Source organism: Chelmon rostratus, chromosome 17 (genome assembly GCF_017976325.1).
Source record: "Chelmon rostratus isolate fCheRos1 chromosome 17, fCheRos1.pri, whole genome shotgun sequence".
Lineage (NCBI taxonomy): Eukaryota > Metazoa > Chordata > Actinopteri > Chaetodontiformes > Chaetodontidae > Chelmon > Chelmon rostratus.
The window spans coordinates 11,790,572-11,811,188 of NC_055674.1; the positions used below are offsets into that span (position 1 = coordinate 11,790,572).

The window sequence follows — 20,617 nt, forward strand, 5'->3', positions numbered from 1 at the left end:
ATTTTTAAGGCAAAAGCAACCTGACAAGTCATTTTTATTCTCAGGTTTGTCAGTGGGAGAAAAAAATATCTCACTTAATTCTAAAATTTTAGCACTTTGATAAACAACTACCCTGGTTTTTAAACTCTCAGGAGCTTTCCAGTGTGCTTCTCACAACGTACTGAACTAAAGTAAAGTCCTGGACTCACTGATGTTTTACCTTCGGAGCCGCGAACAGACGCACGCAAGGCTGCAGAACCAATGTGGCAAAGACATTTGTCTAAAGAAACGTCTATTTTAGAGGAGTAAAACCAGCAATCAAAATAGCCACTGCTTTTCTCAAAGGTGCTGCGTTAGCACTTAAGCATCAATAAGTAATCAGCACATGAACCTTGGAAATGATATAATCGCTGTGAGCGGATGAGATCACATCCAGCCGACAAGCAGCCTCCTTGTGTGTGAGCTGAATGACGGTAAGAAGAGGCAGGAGAGTTTTTGTTTATTCACTGTAAATAGAGCTACTTGGCATGGGCCCTGCAGTGAAATGACAAGGGAAAAGTAGTTTAAAGGTTCCCCTCAGTAAAGAGCAAAAGGGATGATGGGAAACGTGATCTTCATTTTGATAAACATTACCTCTTAACATTACTAGATGAACAAAGAGGTTAATTAGCCTTTATATAGACTTTATTCTAAAATGTATTTGAGTTATTTTGTGGCCTGTCTTGGGGGTCTCACACACACACGGACACACACACACACACACTTTGACAAAGCCAAACAGATGAGAGACCAGGGGGGAGAGAGGACATTTGTTCTCCCTCGTTTCCTCCTCCGTCACTTACTGCCCTCTAACTTTCCCTCCACCCTCCTCCTCCTTTCGTCCCCTCTGTGTTTCCTGTCCTCCTCCATCCAACCATCCATCTCTCCCGCTCTCTCCCCCCCTTCCTCCCTCCGCTCGGCAGGCTTGTCAGGCTGACGTGCTGGGAGGAGACAAGGAGAGACGAGAGACAGGGGAAGCGTCTCGTAATGGCGATGGCCTCCCCGCATCAATTTGTTCTGGTGTGCTCCCATTACCATCTGCGATGAGGCCGCCACCAGAGACCCACAGATGGATGGACAGAGTTAGAGGAGGAGAGAGGGAGGGAGGGTGATGGATGGAGGCGACGTGGAGGCATAAAGGAGGTACAGTGAGGGAAGGAGCAGGGACATGGGTGGCAAAATGTAAAGAAAAATTATATAGAGGAAGAAGAGGGGCAAGGATGTGTGGGAGTAAAGAGAGAGAACAATTGATAAAGCAAAGAGGGAAGTAGGAGGAAAAGGAGAATTAAAATAATGAAAATAAAGCGGGGGTTGGGGTCGTACATGCAGAGAAAGACGGGAAGAGTTAATAGAGGAGTGTGGGTGGAAGGAATGGGAGCGCAGAGAGGACTCAGCAGGGCGGGACAGCGAATTCTGCCTGGGCTGCAGATGAGGCTCAGTGTAGTACAGTACCAGTCTATTCCCATCTGTTCTCATTAAGGCCGGCTCTACTGCGGGATGGAAACCAGCACAGCATATTCTACACACAGGTGCACGCACACACACACACACACACACACATAAACGGCGTGCATACTCACTGTCACACTTCATCCCTTGGTGGATGAGGCCGTACAGCAGGGAACCGCAGTGGTCACAGAAGGTGGGACTGCCGTACGAGTGGATCTTGAACTTGTGCTTGCTTCTGGGGTCCTGTGCAAAACAAAGAGAGAGATGGGAAGCAGTGGATATCAGGAGGACGGCCTCACTGTCATTTCAGAAAGAACAGCTGAGGTTGTGTGTCTTTAGTTTTGCAGGTTAAGGGATCAACAAAATTATCAAAATCCATGCTGAGACAAGCCTGAACGTGGTAACTAAATACTCATCATCCTGCATTAGTTCATATGTGCAGTCCAGGAAATTGTAGAAAAAATTCCCAAACATATCGAATGTGTTTCTAAAGCAAGGGGAGAAGCTTTTTCTCCCTCTGCTACACTCCACAGTGTGCCTCTTTACCTCAACATACTTTACATTTTAGGGCTCTTCAGGGTGATCATGTCAAGATTTTATGACATGATCACCCTAAAATTGTTTTAGAGTTAAAACGTTGACATTTTTAATGAAGCTTTGAATTATTATTCGCCTCTAACAAGCAAAATACAATTCCTTGACCCACCTGAGACCACATAGCCCTCAGAAAACATTCAGAAGGCAGAATTTAAAGTTAAGAGAAAATTCTTTGGGCTGAACTGTAACGTTAACTGTAATGCTTGATCATAATTCAAGAGCCTTTGCAACATTTCTGTTGAAGGAAATATATAAATGGACTTTTTTTACAACATCTGTTCATCGCACTACTGCTTCATTTCTCCCCCAGAGATGAATGGAATAAGTGACTACAAAGAGCGTCCTCATTAACACACTAAACAGCACTTCACCTTAATTTCTGCGTACGGTAGTTGAGCTTTAGCTGCACGATCTGCAAATCACACGATGAATAATCTGCATCGTACCGTCAGCGGACAACACTGACGCAGAAAGAGAGCAAGAAAGAAAGAGGGATCCAGATGGAAAGGAAATGTCAGGCTGTTATCAGTGCGTGGGAATGTGTAAGGTTCGAGTGTTTTCGAGCCTGGTGTCAGCTCTCTCCATCTTGTTATCCTGGAAGCCTTCCCAGCATCCTCCCCGTTTCAGCCTTCAAATGTTATTGAGGCACAAACACACCGTACAGTGATCTTGTGGCGCCAGGAGGAGCGTTATTGTTACTGTTTATCTTGGCCTGAACATCTGGCACTGAGGCTGAGTAAAAATCGAGCTTATGAGCAATTGGGGATTGATGCTCTGATAGGTTTCCAAGAAATCTCATTCAACTGAGCAGAAACTGGATGACATTACAAAAAAATCAAACGCTTTCTCGCACACAGTGTCCCTGCGTGGTTATTTGCATCCGTTCGTCAGCATGACCAAGTTCCATTTGTTGGAGATCAATTCATATAGTCAGTGCTGTGATAGCTGAGGTTAGCTAATTTCTACAATCACCACAAAACAAACGGAGCTGTAATTAAAGCCCTGCAAATGAGGGTGGGAAAACCCCCGCCAGCGTCGCCTCCATCACGCCGAAATGTGTCAGAATGGCTGCATGTGTAATTATACAGGCCACTGACTGAGTAAGTGGGCCCACATCGCTGAAAAGTGACTTTTTTTTCCCACAAACAGGCTAAATCGAGCAAAAGACGTGATGGCAGAGGAAGAAGGAGAGCGAGATGTAAAGGGAGGCTCTGTGTATGAAAGAGGAGTTGCTGAGTGCTCCGAGTGTGATTGGCAGGGGAGTGAGTCAGTGGCGTGAGGGTCCCGGAAAAGTCTAATTAGCATGTTCTCCTGTTGGTAAGCTCGCCTATTTTTGCTCCTCTCCTCCAGCCTTTCCTGGAGGCTTCTCTCGAGAAAAAAACAAAACAAAAAAACAAAACAAAACAGATGGTGCCGTGGTCATGCCCCTCGTGTCCTGAGCCTGCTCTCCTGGGTCTCCCTCCTTCTGAAACCATTTTCGCCTCCTTACTGCATGAGCACTCTTTTTCAAACTTTTCAACTGTGGGAACATTGAATTCATGTTAAAAGAGAGCGAACAACAGACACCAGGGACTCAGGCAGTATCACAGGAGATGCTATCTCCCTGCTCACTATCTCGTTCTCTTTCTTTGACTTTATCAGCCGTCTTCCTAACTCCCCTCGCCTCCAAGTCTCTGGACAGTGAGCCCTGGATGTCCCTCGCTCTCGTCTCTCTTAATATGGTTTTGTTCTTTCACTCTGTTGTCATTGTGTCTTCCTTCTGTGCTCCCCCTCCTCTTGGAAAGCGTGGGTAAAATTAAAATGGCAGGGTCTCCACTCACAGCCATCCTGAGCCTTCGACTCAGTGCAGCCCGTTGCACCAAGAGGCTGGGTGCGAAGACATAATCTGCTCAGCAGCCCCGCCTCCTGCATTTGAGTGTGTGTGTGTGTGTGCGTGCATGTCTGCATGCATGCGTGCATTTATTCCACCCTTTAGGCCATCTCTGAGCTTTGTGTTGGCGCAAAAAGCCGGAAAAGCGCAGATGCACATTATAGCTGAAGCTGAACAACTGCTCAGACGCACACAAAAACTCTCTTTTGTCTCTCTATCTGACCTCTTCTGACCCATAATTATCTGCCTCCTTGCTGTAAAAGCATCAGGACATTCTGATATACAAAAACAACAGAACAACAACCTCGAAAATAACAATACAGCTTCTTATGGTAGGACTGGCTGCAGGTTGTGTTGACCTGCCGTGGACACAAGCTTCTCTTTCCTGCAGCATTATCTGCAATTAAAACAGGCGTCTCTTTATGTTTGCAAGGCCCAAAACACACTAAAGTAAGATACATGATCTGTGAATTGTATTTGTTACACAACGTAGGTTATAAACCGTAATATACAGCATTACAGTGCTCTCCTTTACTTAAGCCGTGAGTGAATTCAGTGGACTTTTGCTGCAGCACCATAAAGGGTTTCAAAAGACTCAACATAAAGGCGACGAGCTGAGATTCCTTTGTTTTGATTACGTATCAAACAGAATAATATGCATATTATTTGAAGAGGCAGCACTCTTGGCAGCTTGCATCGTGGCCTACGCTTGCACATTAAAATCAAGTGAAGACACAGATGTAAATGTTTTTGATTTCTTCCAGCCAGAGGACCCATGTTGCATGGTGTCAGTGTGGAGCACGACGCTGTTCGACAGAAACACTCCATGTGAAGCTGTCGTGATGGTGTCGTCAAATGTTTTTTTACCAAGAAAGACTAAGCGCTTTGACACTGAAACAAATGTTCACAACAGTCTGACCACACAGAGGCTGTGGCTTGAGGGCCTTTTGGACCCCTGGGTCTGGTAACATCGTTCAGTAATCCATCCATGGGTGAAAGAGAAGACTGAAGTAAACTCATCCCTGCTTTCGTCTCGCCAGTTCATTTAGATACACACGCAAACATGCATGCACACATGAACACCACAGAGCTTTCCCTTAAGGTTTGTTCTAGGTGATCTGTCGATCTCCTGTGCAGCCATTACTGTTGTTGAACGCCTGTCACGAGGAGCACAAATTCATGACTCACAAATCATCAATAGACATCAAAAACAGCTTAGTCATGGAGCTGAAGCCCTGGCAAATAGACGCTCAAATTGCAAAATACGAACATCTGAAAGTGGTGAGTGGCACATCTAGAAATGGAATTTATAACCAGCTTGATAAGCCTGTATCTATCAAAAATCCTCTCAGCCATTTAAATACTGGACACGATGCTGTGCTGGGGAAAGATGCTGGCAGACGAACCATCAACACGAACAGACAGAGCTGCTGAGGCGAAACCAGGAGGGAGGTCGCTTCCAGTGAGGCGAGATGATGCTGCTGCAGAATTCCTCGGAGCATAACGAGGGCCACATCAAGCAGAAGAGGAGGAAGAAGTCGATGATGAGAGCGGAGTGGCAATGAGTCAAACACGGGTCTTTGCTAATTATATTCAGGCATCGACAGGCACACCAGAGGTAACAATGTCTAATTACTAATTGGAAATTAGCGCTGTAAAAAGTAAAGAGGAGAGTGAAGAGGCTGACGTGAGTTGGGGTTAATTGGTTAACAGGCGACCCTTCAGAGCTACCGTCACCTCTGCTCCATACATGGTGGGTTGAAGAGTTCAAAGACAAAACGAGCAGAGGACATTGTTGGTGAGCATCCTGCCTACTGAAGTGTACCTGAGCAAGAAATTGCATTTCACCACGGCTGCTGGGAAAGGAAAAAGAAAAATGCTGCTTTACCATCAGTATGGAATCACATCTCCCTAACTTAAAGGCGTGGAGTGTAAACAAAGGTGCCGAATATTTTTTCCTGCCTCTTAACAGGACAATTTTGTATTGTTTACATTCATATTTGCAACATACACTGTATAAATCATGTACGTAGTCTCCGTGACGTCACCCGTAGGTTTCTGAAGAGCCATTGTGAAGCTCAGTGACAGCAATGGCCGTCGTCATCTTGGCAGTGACTGACTCCCGGCTAATCCATAAATGGATAAAAAGGTGGAGCACAGGTGGAGCCGGGGTGGGCTGAATGAAGCCTGGTTGCCCAAACCTAGCGGCTGGCTGTCACTTAAAGCAGCCGAGCCCATAATTACTCATAGCTTTAAGCCTAAGTTTAATTTAAATTAGTGAATTATATAAAAATTCACCCCCTGTACAGTTGCCATGAACGGGGAAATTATCCGTAGAGACCAGAACTGTTTTTTTCGCACCAGGCTGTAAACATGTTTATTCCTGCTGTAAAGTTGGAAATTTAATATGGGGGTCTATGGGGACTGACTTGCTTATCATGGGACCATTTGCAAAACTTCAGTGTTTGGCACGTCCATGTTGGATTCATTTCTCAGCCCCGGAGGACGATGCTTGACTTGCAGGGCTTCCACTTTTCTTCCTCACTGTCTCAGATGGCATTTTGCTATGCCTCTCTGCCCATTACTGCCATCAACTGGCAGTCAGTGGAACAGTGTGAAACCGGCAGCAGGAATGTGTATCGCACAAACAAAACAGGGACAAACTCAAAGAAAGATTACTACGCAACACTCTGCACAGTCATTGTGCTTTTACTGGGAAGAGTAGCACAAAACCTTTATAACTAAATGTCACGATTTAAAACATCCCAAATCCTCGCCATAAGAATTTAGAATAAACCAACCAACAGAGTGGAGAGCTGTTTTTGTTTAGCGATTTGATTCAGTGAAGCTCCGTCAGGGAGTTTTTCTCTGTTTGTTGTTTTACCAAACAGTCAGTGGAACTATTTATGCACAACACAAACACACACTGGGTAATAGCAAAATGGTCTCCAGACATCACTGTGAGGAATAATATCTTCCAAAAACATCAGTAAACAGGAACACACTGAAACTACAATCAAATTAAAAGACCACTATCGTACTGTGTGTGTGTGTGCATGTGTGTGTTCGCTTGTGTGTACGTGTGTGTTGGGATGAGGGGCTTGGGGGGGAAGAAAGTGAAAAACTGTACAGTTGCTATGGTGATAATGGGTTGGAGAAAATTACTGATAAATTGAAAATCAGCGGAGAGACAGCAAACAGTAGAGAGAAGGAGGAAAACAAGTAGAGAGTAAATCACTCGGTGGCTTAATGAAATTAAGTGTGTGCGTGTTCCTCATGTATGCACATGAAAGGCAAATCCACCACAACTACGGAGCAAGTCCAAATAGAAGAAGACTAGTGAAGAAACAATCTCATATGATGATGAAATGTTCTCTTTCCTCAAGGCTGAAAGAAAAGGCCGTGCATAGAGCCGAGGGGATCCTCAGCTATTCTCTCCTCCCTGTGTGAACCCACAACAACTGGTGGTGTCAGGCCGGTCCAAACACACACTGCCCACAGCCTCGACTGAGCTGGCGACAGCCTGACCCGCAGTGGTGCAGGGCAAAGATTGCGTATTGCACCCAGTGACTGGTTTAAAAAGAGTGTGTGTATGTGTGTGTGCATCTGTCAGTATGAGCAAGACAAAGACGGAGAGAGATTTGTATCGTGTTTGTGCGCAGCTGAATGAAAGCAGACAGTTACAAAAGTTGAAATTGTTGCGTGAAAGTAGGGAGATGGTGGAAAAGAGATCGAGGCATCCTGAAGGTCCGCTGGTCAGATCTGAAGAGTAGAATAAAGATGGAGAACAACAGATCTGGAGACAAACAGAGACTCACGGACAGAACAAGAGATGAATGTCAGAGACGAGACTCAGCTGTGTGTGTGTGTGCCTGTGGGTGTGCAGGTGGGTGGCATCAAAGCCGCCAGCCAGCCACCGTGGGCCTCGCCGAACAGGCTCACGTCCACGGTGTGGAGACAAACTCTGTCAACCACACAGAGGGAGGACGAACAGTTTCACCTGCCAAACACGCTGGCATCAGTGTCCGCAGCGCTGCGCTGATAGAAAGAAAACATCTCTGGGTGTTTATTCCTCATCTTTAACATCTTTAGTGAATGTTAACACAATGACAAAATGATGACAATTACTGACTGCTGGTTTTGCTTTGGAGGCAAACAGCAACGTCACGTATGTTGCACACACAATGACCTAAAACGGTATGACAAACCCACGGATGCATGCATTATAAGAACAGGATATAGACTCAAAGGTGGCGCCCAGTCATTTGAGTAAAAATTGCTTGCCGAGCACATACAATACAATGCACATGCACATTAGAGGTTCTCCTGCTTGGCCTATGCAAATAAAACCAGCTTCTCTAGGCACTAAATTTACATATATAAAAACAATCATGTTTTAAATATCCATAATACAAAGAGTGGTAACAGACCTTGTTGTTGCAGTTGGAGATGTGCTGTCAGCAGACTTACAAACATCCCTTTTATAATGGTGGTCTATGGGGAAAATGCTTTTTGGGCTGCAGGGATTTTTTTTCCAACTGCAGTACCGCAGGTGGCCACTGGGACAAATGATCAGCTAGGCTAAGTGGTGGCGACGTATCCGGCCCTCTTAATAGATCCTAAAGCTAAAGTCACAGATCCTCTGTCAGATTATTCTGACTATGTGTAGCATTAAAACTAAGTGCTGCTCCAACATGTTTAAAGGGAATAGTTCATTTTTAGTCTGCAAAAGATTATTAAGTAACAGCTCAAGTCCTCTGATGTCAAATAGACCAATGATCGCTTGTCTGCACACATGTACACACCGAGCTACTCAAATACACACCCTGGCAGCCATCCGAGTCCCGGGGGAGAAAATTGGCTTCACACGATCAGTCGTGTCACTTGTAGGAACTAATCTGTCTTCTGACACTGATAAAAACAATAATGAAGCTGTGACTCAGTAGAGAAGAAAAGAAGACAGAGGACGGGGGGTGAAAGAAGTGACACGAGATACATCAACAGCAGAAAACAGCAGCCGACACGACGAGTGTGAGGAAGGAGGGCACGACTCGGGGAGGGGAAACGGCAGATAACACAAGAAAGCTTGTCAAAAGTCAGAGAAAAGCTTGCAGTACCACTGATATAAAAGAACAACACAATGACCTGCTCGTTATCATGTCATCTCCCCTGTTATCGCTCTTCAGCTAACATTTCACACGGCGGAGAAGACTCGCAACGACAACTGTGACTGTGCGTGTCGTTGGGTTCATCCATGTCTTCACAGCCGAGGCTGTGCAGGCAGGAACTGGCACCTGTATTGACTATCCATCACTGATTTAATTAGTGGGATGACATCTCTCTGGCTGTCTCTCCACCTGCAGCAGCCTGTCAGCGTTTAATGGCCCATCGCGTACAGACTATCCCACTGTAACCTCATTATGCGCAGGACAGATTTATAGGCTGCAAATCATCAAATACAAACGGCATGAAACGAGTGTTAGCCGTGAGGTTTTTTCATGCAAGTTCGTTCTTTTTTTTTACATATCATGTTGGTCTTAAGCTCACCGGTGCAACATAAAGTGACGGTGTGTGTTTGTGCGTCGCGGCCTGCCTGTCCGCTTGGCAGAAAACGCACGCCTTGTGCCTCCTCTGATTGTACGCCTTCCCCCTCTTATTAGTGAATTAAACATCAAAAGCCATTAGGATATAAAAAAAACCCCACTCACACACATGCAAATGCGCCGCTTCCACATGCGCACACGCGTGCAGACACACAGGATACGAATGAGCTCGTTAGCGAGAAATGGTACAGAGAGCAACGTCAGCAATCTCCACGCGAGCTCGCCGGATTAAGGGATTCAGTGATTTTTGATGAGGAGACGTGGTCGATTATGGAGATGATGCTGTATGTACCAGTTAGCTGAGAAGAAGTATTTCTCTTGGGTATTTGAGAGATATGGCTTCAATTAGACAGTATGATGCAACAGTCGATTGCAATCTTTGCAATCATAGAGAGAGGACACACAGCATCAGATCCATTAGTGAAAGAGCTACTGTAGTACAATAACATTAAAAAAAGTTACTTAAATAATATTATCAGCAACAGTTACTCAGAGTATCAAGAGTAAAGGTACTCCTTCTGCAGATAAACTTGTTTCTTATCATGTGAGATCATCATCATAGATTATTAGAAATGGATTGTTAATACTGAGGCATCAATACATCAGCAGCATGCGTTGGAGCTAGCTTTGACCAGTGTACAGTGAGTATAGTCCCGTTGTCGTGATCTAGTTCATTTGGTTTTGTAATTTCCTGTTTTATGCTGAAGGTTTACCTCATGTGTCATATTTTGCTTTACTCCCTGTATTCTCCTGCCTGGGTGATTGTCTGATTGCTGTCACCTGTCCCTCATTTGTCTTCACCTGCGCCTCGTTAGCTGCTCCTCCTCAGTGTATTTAAGCCACTGTTGTTCCTCTCTCTCTCTTTGCCCCATCATTGTTCTGTGTGTTTGTATTTCAGTGTTTCCTGGGTGTTTTCCTTGTGCTTCTTGAGATTTGGGACTTGCTTGCTTTTTTTAATTTGCTTGCCTTTTTGTACTTAGGTTTGACTCTCGCCAACCTCACCTCCCCATAAATCTGGATTTTGTTTGCCACGTGACTTAACTAAATCTATTAACTGCACCAGCTCTGCCTTTGTTTAGTCCGTATTCGGGTTCAGTACATGTGCAACACCAATATGGTTCCCAGCATAAGGTTCGGTTCACCTGAGGTGGGTCACAAGATGGATCTGAGGGGTCATCAGATGATTAATGAGAGAGGAAAGAAGTTCTGATTCCTGTCCATTTTTCAGATGGTTCTCTAATCTTCAGAATCAGAATAATTCCACCTCTTTTTGACCTTTGCCTGTGTTTGAGGTGATACTCAGACATCTAAAACATGATGAGGGGCCACAAAAAGGTTCAGAGCTGCTGGTTTCATACCTAACATTGTATTGTTTTATATCATGTTTTTAATGTAAAAACTTTATCTGAAAACTACTAACTATATCTGTAAAATAAGAGTAGTGGTACAATGTTTTCCTGTGAAATGTGATGGAGAAGTATAAAGTAGCTAAAAACACAAATACTCAAGTAAACCACATGTATGTCAAAATTGTATGTCAGTACAGTGCTTGAATAAATGTATTTAGTTACTTTGCACCACTGACAGTGAAATCAAACCAAGCAGACACAGGTGTCGGGCCCTTAATCCTTCCCTGGTGCGCTCTAATTAACAGTAGAGCAGAGATCCTGTGTTCGGATGCATTCACACAGCACCTCTGAACACCTCACACCCTTTCATCACAACCCAACTTTCATCATCAAACACAGCATTTAATTAGACCGATGAGGCCCACTTTTAAAATGCATGTGCGTGTGAGTGAGTGTCAGCGTCTGTCTGCCATCCGCTGCAGCTCAGCCTTTTGTTGCTTTGTGTTTACACAGAGGCCAAACAAAGAGCTTTCAACCTGTGAAAGTATGATCACTTCCTGGGTGCTCCGCCGTCTGACTGGAGGTCTGCCTGGCTGCAGCTGTCGGGCTCCATTAGGAGACGCCAGCACTGAGAGCTCCATCTCTACTCAGCGGTAATTGAGCTAAATGGCTGCAAGAGGGGCTGAGCTGTTCAGAGGACAGTTGACTTTGTCGAGAGGTGTTGGAGAATCCCACTTAGAGTACTGGGAAACCAGGCTAGCCTCTGTGCTTACACCAGGCCAGCACATGGCTACAAACAGTATGCAAACATGCAGCCACTGCTTTCAGGAGTGCACACAAAGTGCGTCTGCTTGTATAGAGATGAACATTAAGCTTGAGAAGAATTTACTTCATAAAACAAATGCATTACTTATTGCAAATAATCATTGTCCCATGAATACAATGTATCTCCAAAACGCCAACTTTTCATGAGCGAAGAAAGATGGCGCTGTTTTCAGCCCTGTGGCAGATAATTCAGTGAGTTTTTTAATGGTTCATCCATCTTATAGTTTTTCTCAATCGCTTTGGTGCTTTTCTCACATCACTCTTGAAATTTGCACAACATTTAGTGCATTTCTCAAAACAATTAGTGCAAACTGTAAAACCTAGTGGATAACCTGCAAAAGCACATCACTTGCTAAAAATGGATAGTTCATCCCTCAAAAGCAAGTACTCTTGACACCATTGTGTATGAACAAGACAGTCAAATGGCTTTGTCATGTTTTAATTATGACAGTTTATTCTCTCAGTGGTTTCCAATGCCAAAAAAAAGGTCAGAACTTGGTGACACTACCTCAAAATGCTCAAGACAGCACTATACACTACTTGTACAACCATTGAAAACAACAGTAAAGTTACACATTGCTGTAGTTAGGGGAGTAAGTGAGTACAAGATGCCGAATACGTACGTTTCACATTTACTGTATATGTGCTTTGCAATTCTACAGCATTGTGCAATACACTACAGTCACTTATTTAGAACAAACATAAGAAACACCCTTTGGGTAGAGCTGTGCACAAATGTGAATAATATAACAGTACATATTGAAACTGAACAAAGGTAAATCATTCTGGCACATCTAGATGTTCCTGTCTGTCTGGCCACATGTATGTTTGATTAAGGAGACATTTCCAGGAAAAAATGATAAAGAAAGGTATAAAATTTGCTTGACAGAATTTGATAACTAGTTCAACAATTATGTATGGAATGACTCAAGCAATGAAATGAAGACTTTTATTGGGAATGACTATTCAGCATCCATGAGTGTAGTTCATTTTGACCGACCTGACATAAGTAAATTAGAATGTTTAAAACAGCTGAGAAATGTATGGAAGCAACTGATACATGTCCAAAAACATTTGCAGTTGCTTCAGAGGAAGGAGAGGTTGCTTCTAAGATGTGCACAAATGATTAAATGTTGTGGAGGTTGAACTAAGAGTTATGAGAATTTTCATTCTGATCTGAGAAAAGCATGAAAGCGACTGAGACAAACTCTAATAAGCAGGAGAGTTTTGTCAAACCATGCTTTAGTTTATGGGGAAAATCTAATCTAAATCTAAATCTAAATTGCTAAAATTCATTCATTCAATTCCTCCAAATCAAACAAGTGATTTGGTTTGACTGGTTGTTTTCTGATCTGAACTACTGTGCTAAGGTTAGAAAAACATTGCGGTTTGGGTTAAAATGACTTTCAGCTTGGTCATCTCACAGGAAACAAACACTTGTCTCCTGTGTTTAAGTCCAACTTTTTAATGAGCCATCCATCCACGCCGAACTCCTCCCTCTGCACACTTTTTACCTCTATAATGTCTATGTATATAATATCAGATGACTTCCTCCTTTATTCCCCATGGACATGAATCATAATTCCTCCTGGCACTAAAGGGCATTTGCTGAAACAATGGGAACTCTTTTCTTTTTTTTTTTTGGTTTATTTATTTATTTTTACCATGAATAAGCCTGTTTTCATTATATTACATAATGTAAGGGCTGAGCAGGCATAGAGGCTGGAGAAGAGGACTTGTGAGCTTCATACAGTGCCTTTGAGCCAGGCCTTCAACCCCCAAACCCCCATCTGCTCCAGCGGAGCAGCTCAGGAAGTGATGAAGAGATCATTGCCCTCCAGGTAAAATTAAAACCCTGCACCAATCACACAAGAAATAAGTCTGCCACACAGGTGCCTGCATGTCTCAGCAATCCTGCAAAGGATCAGCGTCACTCCTGCTTTTTCTCTCTTATCAGACACTACAAACATGTCCAATTAGGAAAACATCACAGTCAGGAATTAACTGAGTATAAAAACACCTCATTATGCAGAAAAGGGACAACAACAAGGCGACCTTTAGCGAGCAGGTAGAGCTAAAAATAATGAGGTGAGAAGCAGACATGCAGAGAATAATTGCTGGCTAAGAATATCCATAAAGCGTTCGTTCCCACTTCTCCTGTTTGTTGCCGACGCTTCCATCTCAGTGAGTAACTACACGCGCTGTTTTACTCGACTTATCAAATCAGATTTTTACATGGGGAAGTTTTACAAGGACGCAAGGCAGCTATTACCAAACTGTCATAAAAGTTTAAGAAAAAAGAACAAAACTTTTCAGGTCATCCATCACTGCTTTGCAGCAGACCCCATTTTACCCCAGTTCTCACAGCGTGTTTATTAAAGCTTTGACTTGCGAGAGGACCGGACAACTGGCTGTTAACATACCTGCACGTTAATCACTGCGACATCACCACAGAGACCAAGGAGGACAGGCCCCACGTGGCCTCTCATCTCTCTCACACGGAAACTATATTTAACCAATGCACAGCATAAACACTGAAGACAAGGAGGTGTGCTTGGAAAAGTGCAGCCATAACATGAGCATGCATGTGCACACAGCGTAATACTTTCCACATAAACAACAGGAGACGAAAATAATTAGACCACGATATTATTTCTGTGACTCAGAGTCATGTGACCTGTTGACTCTGCACACAGGCCAGAGCTGGGAGCAACATAACACACTCGGCTATGACCAAACTAAAGATAAAACCTTGAGCCTAGAGCGCTGAAAACATCATTAAGCTCCTGAAGCTTCACGCATCCTTCAACTTGTGATCAGCACCCACTGGATTGGATAATAATCATCTCTGTGATGAATCCCTCATCTTCTGTGTTGATGAGCACAGCCTTACAAGTGCTTATAGGCTGTGTGACGTCAACGAGCAAAAACAAGCAGGAAATTGCAGAATGCACATCCAGCCTATGGGGTACATAAGGGAGATAGATAGCTAAAGCCCGTATCAGCATGGGACATAATTGCACACATGGTAATCCTCAGCGGCCATCTGTCATAATAATGCATTTGGAGGATGTATGGGACCGTTGTTTGATTCATTACATTTTGTCTGATCCTTATTGTCTTGAGAGCAGCAGTAATGACTCACTATATTTAAAATAGCAGCATGTATATGATGACAGTCACATGTTCTTATGGAAGAGTATTAATGCTGGTAGACTCAATTGCAAGAGCACAAATGAAGCTTAAAGTCAAACTGACATTCATGCTTCAATGTTTGCTGCGAACTGACTTGGTCAAAATTCAAATCACTAAAAAGAGGAAATGTACGGTGGCCCTGAGGTTTCAGAAAAATGCTGAACGCAACAGAAATGCTGCAAGTAGCATAGATGACAGCAGAAATGGCTTTACAGTTCGATCATATCAGGAGACTTGATGCTGTAGCAGGTCCAAGTCAGCAGACTGGGTCAGCAAAGTCAGCAGCTATTAGCGTGTTTCCACACAGCACAGGAAATACACACATGTAAGTGAGAGCATGCAAGCTGTTTTATGAGACACATGTGAAATAAATTATTATTTGTTGAGATAATATTACCTCGGTTGCGATGCAAATTTCTGTTAATTCGCACATTAGCTGCGAATCCCCTTTCTCTCCGTCCCCTTTTGGCTGTGTAAATGGTAAATGGGCTGTATTTACATAGCGCTCTCGTCTGACGACCACTCAAAGTGCTTTTACAACACAAGCCTGCATTCACCCATTCACACAATGGTGACCAGGCCCCCTGCTCATTACGAGGGAGCAACGTGGGGTTCAGATAGGTGGAATCTCACATTCTCACAGTCACATTCGACTCGCCTTATCTCGTCTATCTGTGACGTTTTACTCATTGTAGGGCTCATGGGAAATGCTGCTTATATTTGATAAAGAACTGTCGGTCAGTCGACTGCTGCAATGGGAAACCCCAGAGGCTCGAGTCCTTGACGCTGTTTCCTTTAACACGTCTATAAATTTGCACAAATAGCTGCAGCATCATTATGTTTTCATCTTTCCTCAATTCTCAAAAAATGAGAATTAAAAAATGTAAGTTTGACTTAAAGGTGTGTGTGTGTGTGTGTGTGTGTGTGTGTGATCTAAATATGTAAGCAGATATTATGGTGTCCTCTGTCCTTCTGCTCGATGTGCGTGTTTGTATGTGTGTGTGTGTGATGCGATGTGTCCTAACCCGCTGACATTCAGGCTGTGTGTGTTTGTGTCTATCTTGCATGCACTAACATGTGTGTGTGGATTATGTCAGATGTAGTTGGCAGAGAGACCACTCTGGCCCCCGATGTTTCTGTCCAGCGTCCAAACAGCAGATGATTACCGCTGAGCCACTTGATTGTGTGTGTGTGTGTGTGTGTGTGCAAACGTGTGTCCCTTTAATATTTACTATTTCTGCAATTACATAAGCAACGCAGCTGCTCTCCGCCTCTTTGCCTTTTTGCTTAGGAGCCTTCCTCCTGCCACCAGCTCACTCTACGCCCAGCTTACAAACTCACCTCCCCCATCCAACTGAAGGCCCCTATAGCAGTTGTTGACTGGAAGCTTTGAAATCATCCAAGAGTTATGCAGTGTTAGGATGAAGCCAAAAGATCAACAGCTGGCCTGTCAGCGGGCTGCTTATCCGCACGCTGTTAGTGATATGGGAACATCCTCATATGGCTTACTCATACGAACTATACTCTCATGATTAGACAGAGGGACATATCACTGATGATATGATGAGATGTGTAGGTCTTAGATGGGATGAACCTCTGACCTATTCACTAGAGATGAACAGATACTGCTCAGGGTGGCAATACTTTAATCCTCTTGCATCATGTCTGTTACTGTACATGTGACCAGTCACAACCATTAATGTGCTAAATGTGCGCAGATGTGAGGACAAAGCAAAGATGGAAGTGCAGGGATCTTTTAAAAAAGGCTTAAAAAATAGTTGTGGCCACATGTTGGAAGAGGAAGACTTCTGGTGAAGCTCAGTGTGAAGATTTAAGTACTGATTTATTGTCTGTCCTTTGGATTTACTGTACTTTTAAACCAGAGGATGAAGAATAAGTACAGAATGTGTGCTGAGTTTTCCTTAGGGTTTTAGCTCTAAGCCAAACGAATCATTATGATACCATTAATTATTAATATAGCATTTGCCTTTGTAAATGTGGACTACAATACACCAAAGCAGTAAGTGTACGAACAAGACTTTCTCAAACAGCACACTGGAAAAAGAATAAAAATGTTAGAATAGTCCACAAAACGACTTTCCCTCACACAAAGTTATCAGTGGTGGATTCAGACTGCTCACTTCAGTAATATTAGGAATACCACAGTGTATAAATACTACGTATTAGCATCAAAATATACTTCAAGTATGAAAAGAAAAAGCACACTTTATGCAAAATGGCCCTTTTCAGAATCAGATAGATTATATAATGGGATTATAATTATGAATGCATCAATATAAATGTCTCATTAATTTTGCAACGGTTAAAGGTTGGGCCATTTTGAACTACTTTAACTATCGCCAGATATCTTAATCTACAATGATACATGCTAATTTAATTTATCCGTTGATTATATTCTGTATTGATAATCTGCATCTGCAAAGTAACTGGTTACTTAAGATGACAAATAACAGCAGTTGAAGCATAATGTGGTGTAAAATGGAGAGACTCAAGTTAAGTGCAAGTAGCTCAAACCGCCACTAAAAATGTGTTTAGTTACATAGCAGCACTGAGAATGTTCGACATCAAGTTTGGCAGAAGCACTTTTGCCAGTTTCTGACTGTGAGGACCAGAAGGTTACCAGCTGCATGAATGTTCGAATCTGTACTGTATACTCGGCCTTTATTTGAAGCAGGCTTATAGGTTTACAGTACAAAACTTGCTCTGTTTGTCTTCTTTAATAGAGATGCTTTTATATTTTTTGATCACTCTTAAACTATTGTCATGAAACTCAGTTCAGGCACAGATGTTGACTCCTGGTAGGCTTTTAATTTGAAACATATGCACAAAGTCGTGAGTCCCATTGACGATGATTTAACAAACAGAAGGTAGGAGCTATGAAATAATGAGCAAAGTCAGCGTTTATGTTTAAAAGAGAGACTCAGAGCAATTAGCCGCCATCATTGTTCAGTCATTTGAGTCATTTTTCAAGCTAAAATACAAATCATTTGATGTTCCAGCTTCTCAAGTCTTCGAATTTGTTGATTTCTCCTGCCTCAAACTCTAGTAAATTGAATATCTTTGTATTTTTGGACTGTGGGTTACACAAACATGAAATATGAAAATGTCACCTTGTACTCTAGGAAAATCTGGGGGGAATTTTTCAATAGTTTTTAATGTTTTATCAACCAAAACATTCATCAATAATGAAAATAATCATTACATGCAGCCCTACAAGACTTGCTGTTGTAGTGATGGAATTCTTGCTGTAGCTACTTAATGCTGAATTTACCATGTGACTCCATTAAAATAAGGATAATTCAACATCTCAGTGTTGTTATTTTCACTGGTATTTTTTGAACACCAGAATTTACAACAGCACAAATATCTGTTTTGCTCAAATATATAAACTGTACTTACTTTATCTAAACATTAATTCTTGCAATGACATTAAAAGTCATTATCACAATAAAGTCTGCAGCATAAAAATATCATAAATTTTCCATTGTAACACGGCCCAACTCTACCCTGACCTTTTCTCTCCAACAGCTTAATGCACATTAGACTCAAATCCAGTGTAGATGTCTGTTTCTCTGCCTCTGTCAAATTAACAATATGCACTCACAGTCCCGTGAGATGCATGAGGTGGATAACCTGTGACATTTTCATGATATAAAATAATGAGGGCAGAAGAAATACACATCCGTACACACGACACTTAATCAACCCACTCATGACACAAATGTCCAATTGCACACAGGACTCGTGTATGCATGAAAATTTCACGCCGTAGCTGAACCGATCAATCGCTCGATAAGGTGGCGGCCGCAGCTTACTTGGTTGCATTCGAGACATTTAGAGAATATTAGAGGTTTGGGGGTTTGGGTCTATTCTTGTCAGAATGGGCGTCTCAGACGGGGCTGACTAATGATCCGACAGGCTCGGCCACTGCAGGAGGGATCAGTGACAGCTTAATGAGGCCACAGGGCTTCTGTGCTTACAGAGATAGCGGGAGAGGGAGGAGGGCGGCGTGGTGGGAGACATGGGGAGGAAAAGGAAAGGTAAAATGAGCAGAAAAGAGAAAGATGTGCCGGAAAACCAGAGGAGAGGGAAGGGTGTAAAGAATGACAGCCAACAAAAAAGGACAGAGATAAATGAGAGAGTTGGGAGCGTGCAGTTAAAATGAATGTACGGTGTAAGGTGTCCCACTGATGTCCTCCTACTCCTGACACGCCTGGGATACACTGTGTGTGTGTGTGTGTGTGTGTGTGTATGTGTGTGTGTGGAGCATCCCTAATTGCTCAGTGTGTTTAATTATCAAAAAGTGACGACCAGGAGGGGTTTTTTTTTCTTTTTTGCCTCCTGTTTATCCTCCTCCTCCTCTTCCTGAGTCGGTGTGAGATGAGTCACTCCCAGCAACGTTTAGGAAGGGCCGTCTCTCCTGTCGTCGCCGCTGGAGACGGGAGCATTAACCGGGTGTGAGGCGGTGAGGCCTGCATCAGCACGTTCACAGCAAGAGACAGTCAGAGGAAGCTGACAACCAACAGAGCAAGAGGGAAGAGGACTGAAAGTGTGAGAGTGAGTGAGAGAGAGAGACTGAGTGATATTAATGGATCATATATATCAGCCTATCACATTTATTAGAGATAACCTCCTCTAAAATAGTGGTTCCCAAAGTGGGGGGCAGGAGCCTCCTTGGATTCATGAGATAAATATGAGGGAACTTTATCAACTTTATTAACATTTTTAGGCTTCTAAACCAAAATGCTCATTCCACACTTTGGTCATGATCACTATGATGATGTTGGGTCACAGGTGGCCGTTGCTTCCTGTTCGTTTCGGTGTCAACTCAGCTTGAAATGTACATCAAATTGCAGGAACACGTCTTTAACAGTGTTGACATATTCGAAAACATGTTTTTGTTTTCTTTGCAATTTTTTAGCCTGCAGGGACAGCAATACCAGTGTCAGCCACCACTTTGGTCCTAACCCTTTGGAGTGAAATATCTCAAATGGTGGATGAATTGCCGTGAAATTTAACACAGCCCTTCATGGTGCCCTGACAATGTACGTGAATGACTTTCCTCTTGCGCCACCATGAGGTTGATATTTGTTGCTTTGAATAAATATCTCAAAAATTACTGGATGTATTGCCACAGAATATGGACACTGACATCCCCTCTCAGGGTGAATTGCAACAACTTGATCCTTTCACTTTACATCTAGCGCCATCATCAGGTCAAACTTAAAAATTAAAAATAGAAAAATGTGTCCAGCACTTTGGTTTAAGACCAAACACCTGCAAAACTAGTGATATTCCCATCAGCCAATCAATGTGTTAGCCTGCTAGCATACTAATAAGCTAATAAACCTTTACCTGCCTAGCATCTGCATCTTAACATTCATTACTTAACATTATGAGCACATTAGCATACTGATTTTAGCTCTGCATAGGTACAGCCTCGCACAGCTGCCTGCATGGCTGCAGACATTTAGTCCTGTTTTTTACTGTTTACCCTTTGATATATAAATCTTCTCAGTTATTTTCTGATGTCAATGTTTGGTTTGTGATAGCTTTCTTATTCCACTGCTACTGTGTGATTTTAAATGATTATGAAAGATAAAGGCCTTGATGGTTGGCTTCTTTGGCTGTATGGAGTTGGAGTTAGTCGGGATATTTTTCTAATAAAAGGAACAGAAAATAATCAGGAG

At 43.0% G+C, this 20,617-nt stretch overlaps 1 protein-coding gene across 2 annotated transcripts in view; it reads right to left on the minus strand.

Moving 5' to 3' along the window:
* The window catches only part of prkcab (protein kinase C, alpha, b), a 104,693-nt gene that overhangs the window by 31,646 nt on the left and 52,430 nt on the right, over positions 1-20,617 (minus strand). For both annotated transcript variants that reach the window (XM_041956186.1, XM_041956185.1), the window contains exon 4: positions 1,599-1,710. In XM_041956186.1, the coding sequence (XP_041812120.1) occupies positions 1,599-1,710 (112 nt within the window). The remainder of the gene's footprint in view (positions 1-1,598; positions 1,711-20,617) is intronic.